The sequence below is a fragment of the Rhea americana genome, unplaced genomic scaffold (genome assembly GCF_003343005.1).
Source record: "Rhea americana isolate MKP2758 unplaced genomic scaffold, rheAme1 scaffold_163, whole genome shotgun sequence".
NCBI lineage: Eukaryota > Metazoa > Chordata > Aves > Rheiformes > Rheidae > Rhea > Rhea americana.
In genome coordinates this window covers 546,740-568,367 of record NW_028185739.1, presented here as the reverse complement: position 1 = coordinate 568,367, position 21,628 = coordinate 546,740, and the positions used below count along the sequence as shown (strand labels likewise).

Below are 21,628 nucleotides of genomic sequence, written 5' to 3'. Positions count from 1 at the left end.
ATACCGGTCTGACGGATCAGAGACCATCGCGTTAGGGGCGCCTAAAGTACGGGTGAATAGTATCAGTTTATTAAACTTCATGGGAAGTTTGAAGCTGTGTAAGGCATGTGAAGGAGCACTCCTATCTGAGACGCTTGTTACAGTGTATTAACAGGTTAACTTATCTTGCGTGTTCTTGGTATGTAAATAACACAACGGGTGCGAGTTCCGCGTTGCAGCCGTCAGCACGTGGAAGTGTCTCTCTCAGGCTGATTGATTAAAGGAGGCAAAGGCCACTGTAAAAAATTAGGAGGAGATTTTAGCTGAAAACACTGTCAATCTGACTCATACCCCATTGCTTGGGGAAGACGTGGACATCAGGCCCTGCATTCCTGCCTCATGCAGCTGYGTTTTCATCATGCTTTCCCGAGGGACTTGTGTCCCTGAACTGTTCAAGTTGCTGATCAGGAGTCGCAGTGCAGGCTGATATCAGGAGTTCTCCCGCCCGCTCCGAGCGGGTGTTGTCTCATCCTGATTTGGTGGTTTTGTTTTGTGTTTTGTTTTTTGTTTGTTTGTTTGTTTTTTTTAAAGCAATTACTGGTCCCTTCATTCTATGTTAATACTGGTCCTGCTTCCACTCCCTCTTTGCTACATAAGATGTATGGAGTTGCCTTTAAAAGAAAGCAGGCATGGTCTGGGGGTRATTTCCCCCAAATTCTTACAAAGCAAAGACTAAAACAAAATGTTTTGCCTGTAATTATCCAGGCGAGCAATGCTGTTATCCTGCTGAGTGAGCCATCACTTGGAATCAGAGGGCGAGCTGCACCTGGCTGTCCTGAAGCAAATCCCAGAAGCTCTTCTGCAACTTATTTTTCTCTGGGGGTTCTTCCGAGTTGCGTGGAGGTGGCGGGGTCACCTCCCTGCGGGCTTTGCAGGTGGGGACGTGCCGTGGTGCCTGAACCGACCTGGAGGTTCAGCACTGACGCGAGTTACGGCGCAGTCCCAGGGAGAGCGGTAGGGGACCTGCTCTTCCCTTCCGCCTGGTCTGGTTCTGCTTGAGCCTTTGGGAAGAGATTGTGGTGCTGACTTGTTTGGGAAAGGTTGTGGGTGAGGCGCCGCTGTAAAGATGGACGTTTCAGTAACGCAGTCCTGTAGTGGTGGTACCCACAGATTGACCTGTCTCCTTTTCTTTTATGCATTTGTGCTGCTCTTCCCACCGTGGAAAGGCCCTGCTCACCCCTCCTCCCTCTCCCAAACTCTTTTCCCCCTTATCTGGAACCTTCCCGCAAAGACTAAACAGAAGAACTTTTAACTCCCTCCCAAAAGAGCAAGAAGAGCCTCGGGGAGCCGTGGCAGGAGCCGCCGTGCGCAGCCGAGCCGGGTGGGCTGGTGGAGAGGACCTGGGGGTGGCGGCGGCGGCCAGGCCCTGAAGCTGGGGTACAGCGCTTGCGCATCCTGCTCCTGCTCTAGCGCCTTTGGTTCAGCTCAGATTTCAGCTACAGCTACGACCCATCAGCACCTCGGCAGTCCTTGCCATTTGCTTGCTTGCTAAGGATAAGATGGCTTCGGCAGCCCCCGGTCTGCCTGTTTGCTTGGATTTTTTTCTTTTTTTTTTTCTTTTTTTCTTTTTTTTGTCATTGTTTGTTGTTTCATTCACACGTTTCTGTTGGAGGCAGTGGTGGCGGTGGCTGTTGTTTAACCCCCATCCACTACATATAGCTTAGGTTGTTTGGTTTCACATATATATTGCGCTATGCCAACGAGTAGATAGCATTGACTGGGGAGGTGGCTTCYGAGCTCTCGTTGCCTTCCGTCTCCTCTTTGTCCTTCTTCACCGTGTACTGGCCGATAAAGGAGCCGTCCTCGTTAAACTGCCCTTCGCCCCCCTCTCCATAGTCCACCAAGCTATCGTCACTCTCCTGCTGCTTTATGGTGCCGTCCAAGGAGGTCTGGCTGTTTGGCAGCGGTTTGTTGTCTTCGTCGCTGGGTAGCAGAAGACAGACAGACACAGGGAGAGTTGAGAGTGGGGCTTACAAGGGACACGGTTAAAACCCAAGGTCTGGATATTCATAATAAATCCAGTGTGCAAATATGCTGACCAGAGACTGCAAATGCAGGAGAAAAGCAGGTCACTGATTGATTGCAAAAAGCTAGTCATGGCATGTGCGATACTCAAGTGAAGCTGGGGCAGCAGCCTCCATGCAGGAGGCCCACAGCTGCCTTGCAATTTGGTTGGCGTTTCTGAAAACCCAGCCTTCATACTCTTTCTTTGTAGATTTTTTTAAGCAGTATTACATACGATGCTTAGATCASTCCAACTGGATGTACATCATAAATATCCCTTCCTTGTCATTAGTTATACTCTTTCTTTCTCTCAGCATTTTAACCTAGCTGGTTCCACTCTTTACTGCAGTTTGTTTCCAGATTTCCTTATAAAAACGCACTCTATGGTTTAGAAAGCTACATGCAATGGGAAAAGTTTCATAGCACTGCAAGGGGGCGTATCTAGGATGCCAAGTTCTATGCAGCTTTCAAAACTCATGAAAACTCATGAAAATTTACCTTTCCAAGCTTATTTCTGAGCTTGTTTGTTCAATTCTTTGTCTTTTCTCTCTCTCTCTCTCTCTCTCTCTCTCTCTCTCTCTTTCACTTGGAAAGATTAAGCTAGGTCACTGAAAAATATATAATTTGACCCATAGGAAAAAACTCAACCCTTTAAAGAAACCCCTTCAACAAAAATTTGGAGAGAAACTGTGTTTTCTAGGGAGGGTAAGGATTTGTATTTCATAAATAAAAATAATCTTGCACTGAGGATGTGAGGATGAGAGTGGATTGCTATATATAAAAACTGATTTTCATATCAGCTAGTTATTAGTTCATGTCTGAGCTTACGTCCAGCATGCAAACTGTATAATACTCCTAAAGACGTCACAATCGTACCTTAACATTCCTCCCCCGACATTTTTATTTTTCTTTTTTTAGCTCAAGCCTCAGCAGACTTGGAAAACTTGCTCCCCAGCACTCTRCCTTGTTCTTTGTTTTTCTTAAAATTGGCAAAAGTGCTGGGCCACTTCAGAGCTGTATTTGCAGAGTCATCTGTCCAAAAATCATGCAACTTCTTTAAAAGTACCTCCCCCCCCCCCACGGCTCCTCGAGTTTTGGCGTGTTTGCATTAAAACGGCATTTCGGGGGGAGGAAAGCGAAATGCCCTGGCCGGGCGCTGCGTTCCCCAGGGAGCGCCGGGCTCCTCGGGCCGGAGCCCGGCGCCGGCGCTGCGGCTCGGGGCCGCGCGGTGACGGGACCGGGCTCCTACCTTCCCCTCCCGCGTCCGCCCTTCTGCGTTTCGGTGGGCAGCTCCCCGCGCGGGTGCGCGCGCCCGGGGGAAGCGCCTCGCCTCGGCCGCGGAGCGGGAGCGTCGCGACTCTCCGCGCCGTTCCAGCAGCGGCCTCGGCTCTCTGCGGCGGGAGAGGATTTTACGCCCCACAGTRAAACTTGCGGCGTTTGTATCGTGTTTCCTTATATCAGCATTTCGTACATGAAGCAATAATATAAAACCAATATTTGAGGCTTTGTGTTAACTTGGCATCACAATAAAAATTAACTCGTTAGCTTTGTAAGCAGCTCCTTTTCGGGAGGGGAAGAGACTTTGGTCCGCAAGCAGGACTGCCGGTTAGAAAGCCCAAGAAACGTCACGCAGAGAGTGGCAAAAACCAGACCCTTTTGTCTGAAGTGTCCTTTCCCGGGGCTTGGGATGGGTTCGGTTGAAACTGCATCTAGAGCAGGGGTTTGCAGTGCCAAACACCCAGACAGTGACTTTCCCAAACCTGCCCCTGGTTTTACCTCTCTCCAGTACTGTTTGGCCCGTTAGTGCATTAAGAGGGTGAAGCAGGTAGTCATCAGCATGTTGATGCAATATAACCCTGTCAAARTGGATTTCTACAGGGCTTGTCGATGTACGCGTTAGAAAACCAGAGCACCCACATCAGAACCATTTGGGAAGCCTAGTCCTGAGTTGCATGCGTCACTGAGACGGGGGGAAGGCTAGAGCCGGAGGGAGGGTATCGGGACTGAGACGAGAAGCGCGCTGGCTGCGCAGGAGCGAGCGTCTCTGCTCGGTTCCCCGGGCACCGCTGCCTCCGCAGCCGGCTGCGGAGCACGGAGGGAGGCGCTCAGCGGCTGGGCTGAGCGGCACGTCGCTCTGAGTTGCGGTTTTGCATCTCTCCCCAGCGGTCGGGCCCCGGGGAGGCTGGTGGTCTCGCTGCCGAGCAGGGTTAGTCGTTCAGTACCGGGGTCGGGAGACTGGCTGGCGCTCAGAGGTGCTCCCAGCCCACAGAGCATTTCCAAGCACAACGCAGCTCACTGGACATGGGAGTACCCTGGCCTCAGCATGAGTTAGGTGGGTCTTGTTTAATACGTTAGGTAGAGGCAGATAGGGGAATAGGGAGGGGAAAGTATATTTTCAGCTAGGAAAGAAACAAACTGCTAGAAGGAAGGAAAAAAAAAAAAGCTAAATGTGCCGGACTTCTGGCAGCACGTGGTCCTACCTTTCAAGAGACCTTCATGGTCCATGTGGATAGACCAGGTGAAAAGGAGAAGAAAGAATGGGAATAAAACAGAGAGAAGCAGAAAGAGCCTGATCAGAGAGAGATATGATGAGGTATGCATTTACAGGGGCAGTGTTTTTCAAAAAGAAAAAAAAAAARRARRAARRAAAAAAAAGTCACTGCATTCCTCATGGACCTAATTGCCTCGTTATACCAAATGGAGCTAGTATAATTGTTCAGAGCTGGATGAGCCTCATTGGCTTCTCCAAGAAGGCTCATATGAAACAGCAGTGGACTGTGCAGGTAGAAAACAGGCTGTTTGCTGACGGGTTGTCAAAAAAGGGTGTGGAAGTCAATTAGTGAGCTGGCTGTAGGGCAGAGCAACTGCTGCTGGGTGGTGATATGCAGCAGGACAAGGGCTAAGTGAAGAGAGCTCTGTTACCCTTCATCTCTCCACTGGGTTTTCATCTTAACGTAATACTGGTGCATGAAGACATGGACAATCCCTACTGACAAGCCTGCTCCTCCCCGTGCTGCTTTGAGACCTCTCCTCCCCTCTCTAGGGCTCAGCTGCATGTCCAGGGCCTGTCTAGGTCTTGATTTCTACTGAGGTGGCCAGTTAGGTACCAGYTGGCACTGCCTGCAGTGCATACACCTGTATCACAGGATGCTGTCCTGAATCAGGACTGAACTGGAGCCCAGAAGGTAAAAACACTCAACTTTCCCTTCCCAGTGTTTCCTTCCCAGATTTCCAGCTGACTCTCCCATGTGCTTAAACATTTGGTATAATGAGGCACAGTCACTGGCACAGAACATTGTCCAAGGATAATGGTCTCCTGCTTTGCAAATAAGCTTTGCWGCTTAGCCTCTGCCCAGGAAAACCATTATTCTGTTAGTGGAACAGAAAGATGTGACAGTATCTCCTAATTATAGGCTGCAGAGATTTGAAAGTTGCATGCACAGGGCATTAAGGACGTGAGATATGATGAGAGCATATCAGACATGCTATGTGGAGGTGGGGAGGGAAACCAATGAAGAACTCACGTCAGCTCAGATCCTGTCCTCACTTGAAATACTAATTGCTACCTTCCTTGAGCTTAACATTGCAATCATTTTGAATCTTAATCAGCCAACAGCATTTCATATCAATCCTTCAAGTTCACCTTCCTTTCTGCCTCCTTGAGGGAAGTCTCATTCCTATTGCTTCTCCCAGGAAACCTGTTGTTCCTGGGAGGGAGGAGGGGGAGATTTTTCTTTTTGTTTGGTCTTGGTTTTTGTTTCATTTTTGTTTGCTTTTTCCAGGTAGTCCATGGGATAGCATGATTGAAAATACTGGGATATTTTTGAGCTTGGTACAGGTTCCTGACCTAAAGCTGTGCTCTGGTACAGTGCTGCCCCTCCTTTCCCAGCGAGACTCAGGGRACTTTTCACTCACCCTCCTATAAAGGAGTCTTGTTTCCATTGTATAAATCCATGCCTCTGGAAGGTGTGTTTTTGATAGGATATTCTATAACTAGGGAGGCCTTCTCTAAAAGTCATATCCACTGCTGGTAACGTGGCAAAAAGTTCAAACCTATAGGTAATGACCTGATCCCAAAATTCAAAAATCCCTGACACTCGTTAACTTTGGTTATTCACGTATGAATGATATCCAAGTTGCCTGTTGTTGCTTTCTAGCTCTCGGGAATGAGGCTGTCAATAAATGCTTGGGATTCGGCTAAGCAGGAGCTACTGTGTCATAGGAAAAAGCATTCCCATACCATTCCTTCCCATTACCTGGACTGTCATGTAACCCCTTGGATGGTGCTTGGGCGGTAAATGCAGCATTACTGAACTCCTCACTGTACCCTGAAAGGTGACAGCCGTGCTAAGAGCTTGGATTCCTCCTATTCTATGCAAGCGATCCCTGCAATGCAGCTCCCTTAGGAGCGATGGTGCTGAGGATGGGTCTGGAGTGACAGAGCGCACAGGCAGACCACCGCTGGACATTCAGCTGCAGGGTGCGCRGCCGTGGGTGCTGGTGCCACCGAAGCTGGGCTAGCCCACGAGCCCTGTGACTGGGCGGTGGTCCCAGTGCTCCCATTCGCCGTCCACACAGAGGAAATGCAGGTGTGGGGAGATGCCTCTGCCCATCTAGCTGGACTGGAGGCTCCCAGGCAGTTCACCAGTGAGACCTGTCACCACTAAGAGCGATAACTGAATCTAGTAGGGAAGGTAAAGAAGATCTTGCCCCAGCATGTTGTTTTAAGGCGATAAAGAATGGCAACTTTTTCCTAGAATGTGCTGCTTATTTTGTTTTTCACTGGGATTTATTTGTAGCCTGCATGATTTCACGTGCCTTGCAGAAAACTGGGGAGCTTTGGCCTTGTGACATCCTTTGGAGAAAAACAGTCACTACTGAAAGACGATTACAATGCTACTGATGATATAAACATGACCGTCTTGAAGAACGCAGTTATTCTACCTTTCATTTATATCTTAGGGAGCAGCAGATTTTTCTTCCCCCTCATTCTAAAGTCTTTGGTGGAGCTTGTGTGGCTTATTACATCTCTTCTGAATTGTAAATAAATCCTTCCCATCTTTGCTATTTCAATTTATAATGCTAGGAGTATTGGTAATGACATTTGGTTTAATTAACCCCTGCTTTGAAGTTAGGAGAAAAACACTTCCTAGTCTAATTGGGCTTTAGATTCAGCTCAGATGGAAAGGTGCGTTATAATTTCTTAAAGAAAAGCAAAGCGCACTGTAGATGCTCAAACTGCAACCTGGGTATATATATCCCAGTCATCAGCCAGGTGTGGGCAATCCAGTGGGATCTGACATCTTTACCTCTTTCTGTTCCTTGGAAGCAACAAGGAAATAAACAGGATCATGAATGTTGCACTGAATGTGAGTAGCTTTGGAGAACACTTGCCTGTATTTGAAATATTTGGGGAGTTTAGAGGAAAACTAGATGCTCTTCTTCAAAGGATGTCGTTTTGCTTGAAAGAGGCTGATCAGATGGTGGTGAAATCAGAGCTGTCGTAGCAGAATAACTGCTGGGCTATGCTGCCATTCTGAAAGGCCATTTCAGTAGGGTTTCCCTGAGCATCTTGCAAAAAAGCCTTGATYTAGATGCAGGTGGACCCCCAAAGAAGTACACTTACGTGCTTTCAGGGATGATCTAAGCATAACTTTGAGCGCTTCTGTTCTGGATACTGCCTTACGACTAGGAGAGAGGCTGAGCCACAGGATTTTATACTTGAAATATCCTCAGGATGCTTCAGAGTCAAGTGTGTGTGTTTTATCAGTGTTATTAAAGTTGATGTGCACCTGATGAGAGTTGTGTGCCAAGTAGCTGATGTCAGTCCCATGTCTCTGCCTGGACAGATCCTCCCGGGAGGAGGGACAGGAAAAGAAGGAAACCTTAATAGTATATTCTCAGATTGGCTGCTTTTMCAGGGTTTTAGGTAGGAAATGTTCCCTTTGGCAGAGAACTTGCTGAGAGAAGGAGGCAGGAGGAGGAAGGTGGGAGAAATACCTTCTGAGGTGGTGTGGCACCTCAGCGCTACAGTTATGGGGAGAGGGTACAGCGGTGAGGTCTGTGATGGCTGCAGAGCAGGGCAGATGGGACAGGAGTGGKCGCATGAACACACATGCCGAATGGGAGCATACCTGTAGTCAAATGACCCATCTTCTACGTTCTTGTCTTCAGGATTGAGATGCTCATCTTTGTTATCTCGCACTGTGTAGGCAAGCACATCCCCAACATTTATGTTAAAAAAAAAGAAAAAACAGTATAAATGATAACGGTTTATCTGGAGAGTAACAGCAGCCAGCCTCGTGGGCTGTCTTTGGTAAAATCCCTGCAGGATGAGGTACAGACCTTCATGGACTCTGTTTAAAAAAACCCTCTGTATGTAGAAGGGCTTGCAAGATTGGATCCCAAAGGTTACTGCAGTGCTGAGGCCCCAGGGCACAAGAACTCAAGGTGRCTAGAGAGGATGTATTTATTGATGATTTTTCCTAAGCTGCCTTATCTTTGCTTTGCAAAAATTWAATGAGATTTTTTCTCCCAAAAAGATCTTTTTCTAGAAGAGGACGAACAAATTTGCAGAGTGGGTGTCAGGTCATGCRTAACAGGAGTGTCTGGCTCTGTAGCTTGCCTCCTGCACAGCACAGAACTCGCCCAACCTTTAATTAACTGAAATGCTTTCCACTAATAATAGCGTTCATACTATGGAGAAAGAAAAGCATTTTTAATCAGAAGCATCTATCTGAGAGCAATAAAATTTGATTAGCTCCTGGAAGCCTGGAAAAGTTTAAACCGCAGGAATAAAAAATTGCCATGTAGTGCTCTTACCTGGGTATTTTCCACCTCTGCTTCTCTTAATGAAGCACACTATCAGCAGAATAAGAACCAGGAGAGCTATGGCGCACATCAGCCCAATGAACCAGCCTTGGGTTGCGATGTCCACATGATTCTTAGTATAAGCTGAGAGAAGTTGAAAGGAAAAAAGCTATAAGGGACAGACCAGGACAACAGAGGAATAAACTGCTAGGGAAAACACAGTCCATCAGTTTAGAAATGATGCATCTTTAGCACTGTATTYTTGAATGTGGGTGTATTGACCAGGTTAGCTGCTGAGTGTGTAATACAGGAAGCCAGCTTGTGGCTTTACTTATTTATTTTTTTTATGGTAGACCAAGTCAACATTTTAGCAGTAGCTATATGCAGCAGAGAGCCAAAACATAAAGTAAAACCTAGCACAGACCAATGAGAAAAATGCATTGAAAATAATGGCAAAAGAAGCTGGGTAACAGATTTGATCTTTCCCTTCCAGTRTCTGAAAGCTACCCTGGAGAAGGTTTTTGTGGAAAGCGCAGAAATAAACATGCCTAAGCAATGGCTAAAAGATTTAATCCCTGGCATAAAGTTAGGTAGAACAGTACCACTAAATCCAGAGGGTTACTGGGCACTGCAGTGCTCATTAGCAGACTTGAGCCGGGGGAAATCCTGACTCTTGAGGTGCAGCAGGGAGCCTGGGACAGCCTYGCCCTTACGCAGAGGCGATGGGGAACGGCTCTGCGGGCTGCGTCCTTGCCTGCGCGCTGCAGTGTGGCCGTAGGGAGCTAGAAGTTGCTCAGTGTGTTGTGTTTGTGTTCAGAGTCCTTACTGAGTAGATAAACCAGACCTTTGCTGCAGTCTCTCCAGGGCTCACCTCAAACTAGGAGAAGTCAGAGGTGGCGCTTGGCAGGGTGAAGCCCTTACTTCTGAGCCTTAGGACATGGTTGGGCGTTTGGAGACCTCGCTTTTATCCTTTGCGGTGATTATCTGAGCTTTGCCAGCAACGGGTACTGAATGCAACAGACAGTCTGAACCGGTGGGGCATCTGTTTTCAGRAGCCCCAGGGAGTCCGAGAAAGGCGATGTGGAGGCCCAGCAAGACTTGGCCAATGTGCGGGCAGGGATGCGGTGTCAGGTACAAAGCCTTGGTTGGTGGTAGATCTTTGAGGAGCAACAACTGGGTCCTCAAAAGTTGCGACATGGTCTAATAGCCCAATGGACTGAAAAGTCCTATCCAACACCTAATTGCCATGTTCTACTGCACATACTCTGACTTGTTATTTGCAGCTTCCCTACATGGTCAGACAGACAAATCTGTGTCCTATAAATAGCAACAAGCTGCCATTTTCTGGCTCTCATTGACATGCACTTGGTATTCAGCAAGACAGAGCAGAGGAGAAAATAACCTTCAGCACAGCAGGGGGGCTTAATTTAAGCAGACTGCAGTGCAAACAGACAGAGGTATTCCTGGCAGGAGTGAGGAGWGGTCTGAGTTGGGCAGCGTTGAGCTGGGACTTAGCAGGGCTTTGCCTAAAATGGAAAGTACAGTGCAGTGAACATTTTTTATTGATGCTCATGTGACAAAAAGCAGCTTCAAACTAGACTGCTGCTGCTGTTGTTACCTGATCTTGGCTACTCTGGTCTATAGAGCTGCAGAATACCGCAAAGGACTGTGCTACCGTCTTTATCGCGTTGCGTTGCTTAATCCTGTAAGTGARCTCAGGTCAACAAGACTTTCCAGCCAGTGCCCGTTGTGCGGCAGCACGCACAGCTGTCCTGCGTAGGTGCAGGTTGTAGCAAGCAGCGTGCTTGGATTTCCTGCACCCAGTAAACGGGTGGTTGATCCTTGGGTTAAGAGTTACCGAACGGTACAAGAGCGGTATTTCATCAAGAACAGATGTGAAAATGCCCTTCCCATGGCTCCACGTTCGAGCCAACTCCAAGCACAGCTGCAGAATTTGACTGGGTGCCTCGGTTAGTCACTGTACGAGAAAAAGAGCATTTCCCCCATCCCAGTTTATCTGAAAAGCATAGATCAAGGTGCTGTGAACAGTGTACAAGCAGTGCCAAGCCATCTCTTAATGCCCTTTTACAAAGAGCTGGTAGCAACTCATGCCTGAGAAATGGTAGATAATTGGTTTTAAAAACCACCAAATCCTACCTGAGAAGTGAAAATGGAGGATCAGCCCTGCTAAATAGCGTTGTGCCTGTKCTTGACTTTTCAGRAACAGGTACAGTACATAAATAACACAGAGAGGGGAGCGTTATTTAGGAAAGCTACAACCRGATGCACGGTGTTTCAGCCTGTTTCCACCCCAAACACCATCCCCAGAAGGCTCCGAACAGGGCCCGTCCCCTCAGTTACCCGCTCTGTTCCCAGCACCGACTGCCTTCTACGTTTTTAGTATCAATCTTCAGCTTCTGCTCAAATATGAGAACAAGATGGTGCTGCTAAAGAAASCACAAAAGACAACTCCCCATTCATATATTCTGAACGAACGGTTCTTGTAGAAGAGACGACGACCTTAAAATKGGTTGAACTGGTGAACTTTCCTAAACTGCACCCTCTCAGGGCTGTAAGCACATTGTTGGCGTGTACTTATTCCATCAAAATTGAACCTAAGAAAACAGATGCTTTACTCGGGGTAAAAATCTAAGCCGTGATCCCAGCAGGTAATTGCAGCCACACAAGGACAGTCACAGAGAAAAGAGGAAAATGAAAAGAGTCCTGCTTGCTTTAAAAAAAAAAAAGTAAAAGCATCAGACACTGGAAGCTCTGTGCTGGTATCACTTCACTGTAGCCCGGTTCAAGACTTTTGAGTGGGATTTTTCAAAGGGCACAAAGGGTCGTAGGCCGATGGCAAAAGCTGCACTTTTCATCTCCGTTATGGCCTGAACTTCCAGGGCAGCAGCAGCCTTCGGTACCGAGCTCCTAGGGAGGGCGGGTGGAAGTAGGTTGCGTACTTTGGCCTTTTCGCTGCTTTTCCCTTTAATACTGCTACCTTAATGTTTGCCTTTAATACAACCTGAGCTAAACAGTCCTCGAAGATGTACTTTATAAAAAGGAGAGAATGAGATTATAACAGACTGGGGCTGGGACCTGGATTCAATTAACTGAGTGCTCAAGGAGGAAAGAGGAATAAAGCTGCGCTGGAGAGCTTTGAAATGGAAGATTGTATCAGCAGTCCTGCTAGGATGGCTTTTTTTTATGGAAAACAATGCTAAGGGAGAATTGAGGAGTTCTTCAAAGTACCAAAAGCCAAGGCAGCCCGAGGGGTGTTTCGTGCCACATTAAGGCTGGGTTTTGCATGGGAGGGAGCATTCTGAGTGCCAAGTTGCTAGGGGATCTTGCAGTAGGATCGTGGCGCTGTGTATCATCAAGGTAGAGGTATAATTGCCATCCTTCCCAAAAAAGCAACTCATGACGACAAAATTACAGTCACAGCAATCTTGTATTTAGAGTAAACGAATGACTGTCATTGCAGTGCTCAAAAGGAGATTAAGTGCATGGCTGTCAGAGAGGATGTTTTGATTTGCTATAATATAAGGCCAGCATCAAGGGTAAATAATAGAAAGCAGCTGTGGGATCGAACGGGTATTGATTTAAATGCAACTGCAGGGACTGTTTCTTCTACTTAATTATAATTTTGTGATATAAAACATGTGTTATCTAATAGTTGTGGCTTATATGCCAATAACAAAACGGACTGTAGTCCACTGACTAAAGATCAGCAAAAATACCGTCTTTTTCTAAAGCAGACTGTTGGGTTAGTTTTTGTGATTAATCATGTTGAAATGTTGTAGATCAGAGGAAGTTTTGCTGTGTTTTTCCATTTGGCTAAAAAAGCTGTGCATAGGGCTAAAGCTGGTAGGATTTTAGAATTTCCAGAGTTTACCAGATCCCTAAGATGATCAAGTTGTCTTTAATTTGATGAGAACTAAGCTGCTGCTTAATTTTATTCTGTTGTTATATGAAAAATGCTAGCAATGATTCAAAGTGTTGTACTAAGGAGGCTATAGCATTAAAACAATTGCTGTAGACAGTCTTTCTAAACGTGCACACAGCATGCATACACATATTTAAAAACCAGCGATATGCTGCAGGAGAGGGGCATGTGCAGGAGTAGCCATGATAGATCTAACTGCATGTAAAGTGAAACTAGTTTTACATGGATCATCCTTCCAATGATTTTAAAAGTGGTGATTTTTTTTTTTTATTTGAAAGGTATTTTTGCATTAAGCTATGTAGCTTTGAAGTGTCACTACGGGAAAGAACTGCTGTGATTAACTGAAACCTCAGTATCCAGCAGAGAAGTCAGACAGCTGTGGTGCAGGTGGGCTAGTTCTTATTTATCTACATTCAAACTGAGAAAACCTTTAGAACAGTAATTTGCAAAACAGTAGAGGGGGGGGAAAGAAAAAGCCCCCCAGTGCTTTCTTATCAAAWGCATTCCCGGTGGCACATGGCAGTCGGCGGGGGCTGCCGGTTCCCGTGAGCCGGGGCAGGCAGCGCGGGAGGGAGCCGCAGCGCTCTGCGGTCCCCTGCGGAGCGGGCTCAGGCCATCGGTCGGCCTCTGTCCCGGGAACAAAGGTGGCAAATCCTTTAGTCTCAGCGATGATAGCACTAGGGACTCTTCAATTACAGAAAACAGATAAGCCGAGGAATCGGTCAAGTATGTTACCCTTGTCCCCCGCTCCCCTTTTTAAGGATTCCCTGCCCCTTGGCGTCTGTCGTGCAGGCGAATACCCCTCGCTGCCCAAATCCCCAAGCAGGTGAAAGGCAGGCAAGAATCAGACGGGTCCAAATTGGGAAAGAGCTATCCAGAAAGCGGGAAGCAGACGTGTTCTGGGGTGGGGGCGCAGTGGCGGGGGGGGTGGGACTGCCCCGTTGCAGCTGGAGCCCAGCTGCAGCGGTTTTGGCGACCCTCCGAGCTCAGCAATGGGCTCGTTAATTGTCCGGGCTCAGAATTGACCTCCTAAATACAGGAACAGGCTCGGAGTCTGGGGAGCTGAAGCCTCAGCTCCGGAGAGTTTGCGTGCCAGAGCCTGTCTTGCCGAAGGACAGCTGTGGACCTTCCTCCCGAGGCAAGGAAGAGGTGCTCTGCTCCATGTGTCGCAAAGCACCAGAGCAACGAGCAAAAGCCAAGGGAAAATAAGCCCTGTAGGAAAACACGCTTCTCCGCAAAGATGAGCGTGGTCTACGGGATGCTGTGCTGTGGATTTCACCGTTTCTCCCAGAGAAGAGGCACATCAGAGGGTCGGTGCCGGGCAGAGGCAGGGCAGTCCCAAGGTCAACGCTTGCTTGTTATTTATCAGTGTTGGGCAGCATTAGACATGCAGAAATACTGGTTGCTGCCATCTGTCCCTGTGTCATCTTAGCACATCAGAGAATTATTGGTATAGTTATTGGACTCCAAATAAGATACTGCAGTGGTGAGAGCTGGGGGAGAGATCCTGCTCTCCTCTCCCACCTCCTTGGTGTGGGTGGAACATCTCACTTTCGTACTTCTGATTAAAGAGACTGATAACTACTTGAGCTTTCCTTTACATGCCTGTGCCTTGACAAAGTAATCTTAGTTCTTTGAAAATCATTTCTCCTGCCTGGGCTACTATATTTTCCAGCATAGTTTGGCGCAAAGTTGGCAGCTGCTTGATTTTTTCAGCTAAGTGTTTAGGCAGAGACGTTGACGGGCATCGTGCATAAATTCCTATGGCAAAACCCTTGAGTGAATATTGAGCAAGTTATAGCTATTCTGATTTACTGAAACTCATCGACTGTGAACAGTGAAGTCTTAYAAATACGTAAAGCCTGATTCAGTGCCTGTGGAAGTTGGTAAGAGTATTTCTGTGGCATTCAGTGGGCAGTGTAGGAAGCCCATAATTAGGGTGCTATAAAAATCACTCAGGTGATAGAACTGGAAAATTGCTTGTGCAATTAGATGCAAAGTTGCCAGAGGAAACATACCTGGCTTTTCATCCTTCCGAGAAGTCCTAAGCCTATGCGGTACGTGACTGTCACTGAGGCCTTTTGCAAACGTAGCGTCCCCCCCGCCCCTCGGTGCTGACCCTCATCCACATCCCATCACACACACCTGCCCGCTCTGTGCACCGACCTGGCCCAGACGCGCACACGGGTGCTCCTATGCCAGAGCAACGAGCAACACCACGGGAAGCAACACACAAGTGAAAATGCAGACACACAGCAGGGCCTGTCACAGCCATTGCAGGGCTTCAAGCAGAGCTGCATGACAACATGTGCATGTTCTCTACCCTCATTAAAAGACCCCTTCTTTCAATCGATCCTGTTCCATTACTGGCCATACCAGAGCTTGTGCTTTCCTTTACTTGTGCAACTTGGAGCAACCTCCCTGAGCYGCTGGCGAGGCAGCTCTTTAATAAGGGCAGAGATGGCACGGTTCCCGTGGGGTGGATGAAGTTGGTTCCATGCAGTCATGGTGAAACCGCCCCCGCGGACGTCCGGCGTCTGCGGGGAGAGCTCGGGATGGAGTGACATGCCTCAGAAATGCACCACGCAGCGGGGCTGAAACCCCTCTCACCTGAGCTTGTCGTAAAGGTAATGTAAGAGTGTTCGCTGGGGCTAGACCATATGGGGAAAACCCACAGCTTGTACATCATCCCGGGCGTCAGATTAGCCAGCTGCACAGAGGAAGGGGTCTGAGCTTTAACGGGGATAGATTTCTCTGTCTTGTTACCTGAGAAACAGAAACCGCACATCAAACCCAGCCRGCAGGAGGTTTGCAGAGATTACCTTGATGACACTGCAAGCAATACATTACGCTATCCCGAGCCACCGAGCAGAACTAATACAGCGTGATGGYCCAGGAGCTGCTAACATCCCCATGACTGTTCCTCACTGGGAATAGAAGGAAAACAGCGAGGCAGGAATATAGTATGGACTTYGCTGCATCCCTGCCTGTGGTACTGAAGAAAGGTATCTATAGCTATTTAGGAGAACTCTCCCTGCTTTTAGGTCCTCTTTCTGCCCAGCCKCAGTCTGGATATTTTGGTATTTACAGCCGAGTCTGGAATTTGCTTGGTCCCACTCAGCTGGACGAAGGCCCGTCCTCTTGTGCKGCAGGCACCCAGTGTAAGAAGCGACTCGGGTGCGTTTGGGAGCGCGCACCAGTTTTCCTTATAGGCTAAGGAATCTTTTAATGAGTTGGAGGTTGTATTAAACGTGCTGCAAGACTGCTTACCCCAGCYGGGAGATGGTGTGCTTTTGGGGGGAAAAAGGTTAGTCCTTAACTCCAGTGGGGGTGGCATGGACTGCTGAGTGTTCTTAGGCTCTAGCCTAAGGTTGACCTGTTCTTTGCACCATGTCAGGAATAATTTTTTTGATGAACTTAATGCTAAATGTTAAGTGGATTAATGGAGCAAGCCTGCAGTGGGTTTTTTTATTTGTGGCTCTGGAGAGATGGAGCACTGCGTGACCAGGGTCAACCCTCCCAGTTCAGCAGTGCCGCAGGGCTGGAGAAATGCTGCCTTGAGGCCAAATGTGCTTCTCGCTTAGAACAGCATTACCACCGGCGAGGTGGGCGAGCTCTGCGGCTGCAGCCTGCGCTCGGGCRGGTGCCGTGGCTGTTCGGGAGGGCGACGAAAGGACCAGGCTGATGCTGTGGATCTCTGCCAGGCCTTGGAGGCTGCATCTCAAGACGTTGCTGCTGGAGACGGCCCTGAGCGTGGGCTCAGCRCTCGGCCTGTGGAAGGCAGTGCCTGTGCTTTGCGCTTCTCCGTGGTGGAAAGGGGCAGAAGTGGTTGCTTTGGGAGCTCTGGCACTTCGCGTTCTGGGTTTGGAAATTTGATGAGTGCCCTGAGTTGTGGAAAACAATTCAGAAGGGGGAGGATGCTCCTGTTCTCGYTGAGAACAGCAACTGCTGCTTTGCCTAGTGAAGGCCTGGAGCTCTCGGAGCGAGAACAGGCATCGGCCGGGCACCGGGAGAAGTTGTTTTAAGCAGAATGTGAATTTGTCTCTTAAACAACATTGTAAACAGGCAAGAGTGGTTCGATGCCAATAATTATATGCAGTCGGTTTCTTTTAAATGCTGATTTAAGACTGACATACCAGACAATGGGAAAGCTGAAATGTCTGGGAAGTAAAGTCAGAGATAAGCAGCCTTCATCACTGCCTAGCTACTAAAAAACCACCCCAGCAACAGGTAACATCTTCTCAAAACAAGTACTAAAAGGAAAGACACTAGTTTTGAGTTTCCAGACTAAGTACAGCCTTACAGTTTTAAGATACAATGACATCTGTTATGACAGGAGGTTTGGATCATAGATGATTCTGCCAGCTCCAGGTTCAAAAAGGCCTTCAAAGACGTGCATTTTTTTAAAATTGTCCTCCAATTTATATAAATTTTATTTGCTTTTCCTTAAAGATTTGCTTCCCTTCATATACATTTACATAATAAGTATATGTGTATATGTATATTTAAAGCTGTTTATGTTGTGACCAGATAGTCTGCATCCTTGAACAAATGAATAGCCTCGTTCACTACGTACAGTGCAAGGAGAGCGAATCACTTGTGAATTAGAGCAACATGAATAGTTCTGGTCCACTCTAAACAGCCATCACCATGTCTTAACTTTTTCCTCTCTCATCCTCCACGTGGCCATACAACATCATTCAACGCTCAGTAATTAAGATTGCACCATAGATTGGTTTGAAACCTTGGGAGCTGGCAGGATCTCTAATGGCATCACCACCCTGTAGAGTCCCCACGCGATCTGATGCTTACTGGTGATATACTTAACCACAAAGTCAGTTCCTGCAGAGTAATTGTGGCTCCAGGTGATGTTTGCCCAGTTACTATTAGCCAAAGCTCTTATGTCCCATATGGATGATCCATTGGTGGCTGGTGGACAGGTTAGAACAGGAGTTAGTATTTTGGATTATACATGAATGAGACCTCATCTAGCGTCTGGCATTGGTAAAATCTTACCGAATCATTCCTAAAATTAATGTCTCTACCTTGGCCTATGGCCATGCCTAAGGAAACACTTATTTCTTACAAAATCATTAACTTTAAACTTTTGGGGAAAGTTTGATAGCAAGAGATCGTTTCRTATCGTTATTTCAGTCTAACTGCGCCCAGTTTCTCTCTGAAGTGTTAAGATGTCTTTGGCAATTCTGTGAGTATCTCAGTCAGTATGAAAATTGCCCGACTAAACTTGTGCCCAAACAAATACGAGAGCAGCATGCCTGAGTGCGCAGAGACTCACTACCACAACTGAGAAAGAAAGACTGGGAAAGAATATTTCATATTACTGGGTCTAAAGGCAGCCAATGGGGCAATGAAGTCACTCGTTTCTGATTTTGAAGTTGAGGAATGTCGACATTGCTTTGCAGAGTGGATGAACTTCTATTTCTAGCAAAGTAGAGCTAATCCATGAGCTTAGTWTGCATTTAAGTGACTTTGAATAAATTACACCTTGGGTTTGTTTTGGTTTTGTTTTTTTAACTTCAGCAGTTGCTCGGGTTTTGGTTTGGCAAAATGCCGATTAGTAACTTCAGTTCCTGGAATGAGGGCGGCTACATGACTTGTAAGAAATTGCAGGGGAGAACCTAACGCTGTAAGATCAAGAAAACGTGACCTWGAATCGCTCTTACAAGTGCAACCTGCGCTGCCTCCCTGTCTACCTGCGTTACGGCTGAGGCTCTTTGCGCGTGTCCTCAGGGTGCCTTGGGACACCCGCTGTTCCCCTTTCGTTTCCTCGACAGCTTTAGCTTCCCTGTGTCTCCTCCTGCGGGTTCCTTGCCCTGCTTTGTGGCAGTTCGCGCCCTTCCAGGTTACTGACTGCTTTCGGTTGGGAACATTTTCTCAGGCACTTGCTTAATTGTGACTGTGCTGCCGTAGTAACCCGGTGAAGCTGCTTCATTACCAAGAACTTACAGATAGGGATAAGTTCCAGGTTATAACTGATTTTGTTAAGGCATAGCAACTCCTTGCATGGATTCCGCGTGTTTTCAGCTGAGCAGCTTTGCACAGTGCCGACTTGACCAGCTGGGGGGATGCAGGGTGCTGCGAGCTAGATCGYAGATTTGCATTTCTCAGTTGAGGACTGCATCTTTAATAAGCAAATTAGCACAGTGTAGGAAATGTGCTGCTAATTCTCAAACCTATTTTACTATGGAGTACCTTTCACATGGAGGCAGGTCAGCATATGCACTTTTTCCTTTTATTTTTTTTTTTTAAACCATCTTGAGCTAATCTTATGTAAGAATTTGAAGAAAGGGGTCTGAATTGGTTTAAATTCCTTGAGTTAAGTGGGTGTCAACCCCGGTATTCATTATTATTAACTGCTTTCTCTCTTTATTAAAAAATAACAAGGATTTTTGTAGCCTTTGCAGCTGTTTTTGAGAATATGCTCTCCAGCTACATAACTGAATTCTTTTGATTGTTCTCCCTTTTGCTATTAACTTTTTTTTTAATAACCTGAATATAACTATCCATGTAATTATCTATTAACTGCAGATACTGTTATTGCAGTATTTGTAAAAGCGAGGCTCAGAGAGATGCATCTCTCCATTTCTATCCATAAAACACAYAGAGTAGGGAATATGCCTCCTCCAAAATGGATTTTGGTCATCCTGTTCTAGCTGATTGCATGATAAGGTTATCTCGGCCTGATAAATACCTGGAATACTCCTGCGTGTAATTTTATACACTTCCCCAGGTTTCCTGTGGCTGTGACTAGGTTACATTACAAAGAGCAGCAGCATAAACCAAGAGACTCCTATAAGTGGTGACAGGTCTCTTAGCTAACAGCTGATGTGCTAGATTCAAAGCGACATCTTCTCTAATAACAGACCCCCTTTTTAATGGTAATAAGAGCAGGTACAGTGATAAAACTTGTAAGAGCTTTCGTAGGGTCTTCCCCCTCATTCCCAAATGCTCATGCAAGTTAAGCAACCCCTGAGACGCGGAGGATGCCCCAAAGGGTCCAGACCCCCAAACTCCCGGGAGCTGCTCGCACACCTTCACCCCCGCGTCTGCGGCACCTCCAGCTCCGTGCAGAGCCCGTCCCGGCGCCCGGGGGAGCCTTTCGCTGCCTGCGCCTGCTGCTAAGCCGCACGCTGAGCAAGAGCTGGGGGAAAGGGGGAAGAGGAAAGAGGAAAGCGCAGTACCGAACTCCTGCTTTGTGGTGGCTGCCGGAGCCCGCTCTGTAGTTGTTGTAGTGGTTGCGACGGTTGTGGTGGGTAGAGTGGTGGCGACTGTAGTGGTGGTGGTGGCGACTGTAGTGGTGGTGGTGGCGACTGTAGTGGTGGTGGTGGTTGTGGCGATAGTTGTGGTGTTTGGAGGGCTGGTTGGACCGATTGTAGTTGGAGGCAACCAGGTTGCAGCTGGGAGAGGGAAATGCGAACACTGGCCTTTTAGAAGAGGTTTTATCTCCTTAGAGCTCGCACTCGCCATTCCCAACGGCTAAACAGGCAGACACAGGAGAAAAAAGCAGAGCAGCACAACACGGAGGCAAAGACTGGGAGGGCAGGGAGGGCAGGGAGGCAGCCGGCAGCGCCGTCTGGACCGAGGGGCCCGAGCGCGGCTTTCCCGCGCTCCGGGGCACGCGAGCCGTGCCGGGGGCGAGCCCGCAGGCGCTCCCCGCTCCTTCCGCTCCCCTTCGCCTGCCCGAGCACCACGCTCCTCTCTGGCCTTTGCCCGGCCCTGGGTCCCTCCCGCTGCTGGGTTAAGTCGCCAGCGCAGGCGGAGCGGGAAGGAAAGCGAGCGCTGTTTGTCCGGGAGGCGCAGAGCAGCCGCCGCCCCGGGCCGGGAGCGCGGCGTTTGCTGAGAGCACTTCAGGCTCCTTGAAATAAGAAACAGGATTTATCTCTTAAGAAAACATAGTAATCCAATCTGGTGTGGACCAGGCAAGCCAAAATTAAATGAATTCAGCAGCCCCTGGACTACGCCTGCAGCGGTTGCGAGCTGCCGGTTCAGCCTGCAGCCCTTCGGGCTGCTGCGTTTCTAGCTCGGCTCTGCACTAATGCTGCAGTCTGCGAGGAAGCAGCATTAGCATTAACGCTGGATGCTGCTGGGAGGAGGCAGAAAGACCTTTTTTTGGCTTTGTATTCTTTGCTTTGGGTCAGGGYCTTAATCCTCAAAGGACAAGAATGACTGCTATTAGCTAGCACAGGGGAYTGCAGATGGCTTTCGTTAATAGGAAGCACCAGGTGAAACCTCCAGATGAGAGGATCACAAAAAGGTACCGTTTGCCTAACATCTATTTAAAAAGAGCATTAGAAAAGTATTGCTGAAAGCTACAGCAGAAAATGCAACTAAACAGCTGCTTAAGCTACCTAAGCTAAATGAACTGAGGTTCACCCTATGATTTTTGCATTAAATTTCATTTACTTACTGTAGATCAACAGATTACAAGTCCCCCAGTCAGGCACATGGAAACTGCTACTGCAAATATCACCCACAAATAAAAAAGTAGTTCTAGGAAAATACCTAAAAAGCTGTCCCAGAACAAAGCCAGGGATTTCTTTTCCCCTGGACCAAGCCAGTCCCCAGATCAGGGTGTATCAGATTGGGGGCTCCCCTTYAAGGATACAAATATATTGGGGACAGAGCTGATTTAGTGCAGCTAAGACCCAAGGAGGGCCTCCCCCTAAAATCTCAGCCCTTCCAGAGATCCAAAGGCAGAGAGGAGCAGTAGGTCAGTCAGTCCGTCTCCCTACCGAGTGCAGCTGCAATAAAATCACAGTTATGGGCACATATCGAAAGGGGGGGGGGGAAGCGAGAGTGTGCCCAGAGAGC

General features: G+C 47.8%; 1 protein-coding gene across 2 annotated transcripts in view; it reads right to left on the bottom strand.

The window, feature by feature from the left end:
- Window positions 1-1,267: 1,267 nt before the first annotated feature.
- Window positions 1,268-21,628, bottom strand: part of NFASC (neurofascin) — a 58,344-nt gene continuing 37,983 nt past the window's right edge. Inside the window, exons 25-31 of one of the 2 annotated variants that reach the window (XM_085300359.1) lie at window positions 19,999-20,214; window positions 17,609-17,725; window positions 15,407-15,562; window positions 8,866-8,997; window positions 8,178-8,247; window positions 4,524-4,535; window positions 1,268-1,962 (exon numbers count right to left, since the gene is read on the bottom strand). In XM_085300359.1, coding sequence (XP_085156485.1) covers window positions 1,731-1,962; window positions 4,524-4,535; window positions 8,178-8,247; window positions 8,866-8,997; window positions 15,407-15,562; window positions 17,609-17,725; window positions 19,999-20,214 — 935 coding nt within the window. In that variant the 3' untranslated portion in view covers window positions 1,268-1,730. The remainder of the gene's footprint in view (window positions 1,963-4,523; window positions 4,536-8,177; window positions 8,248-8,865; window positions 8,998-15,406; window positions 15,563-17,608; window positions 17,726-19,998; window positions 20,215-21,628) is intronic. The other variant, XM_085300360.1, reaches the window with a different exon arrangement.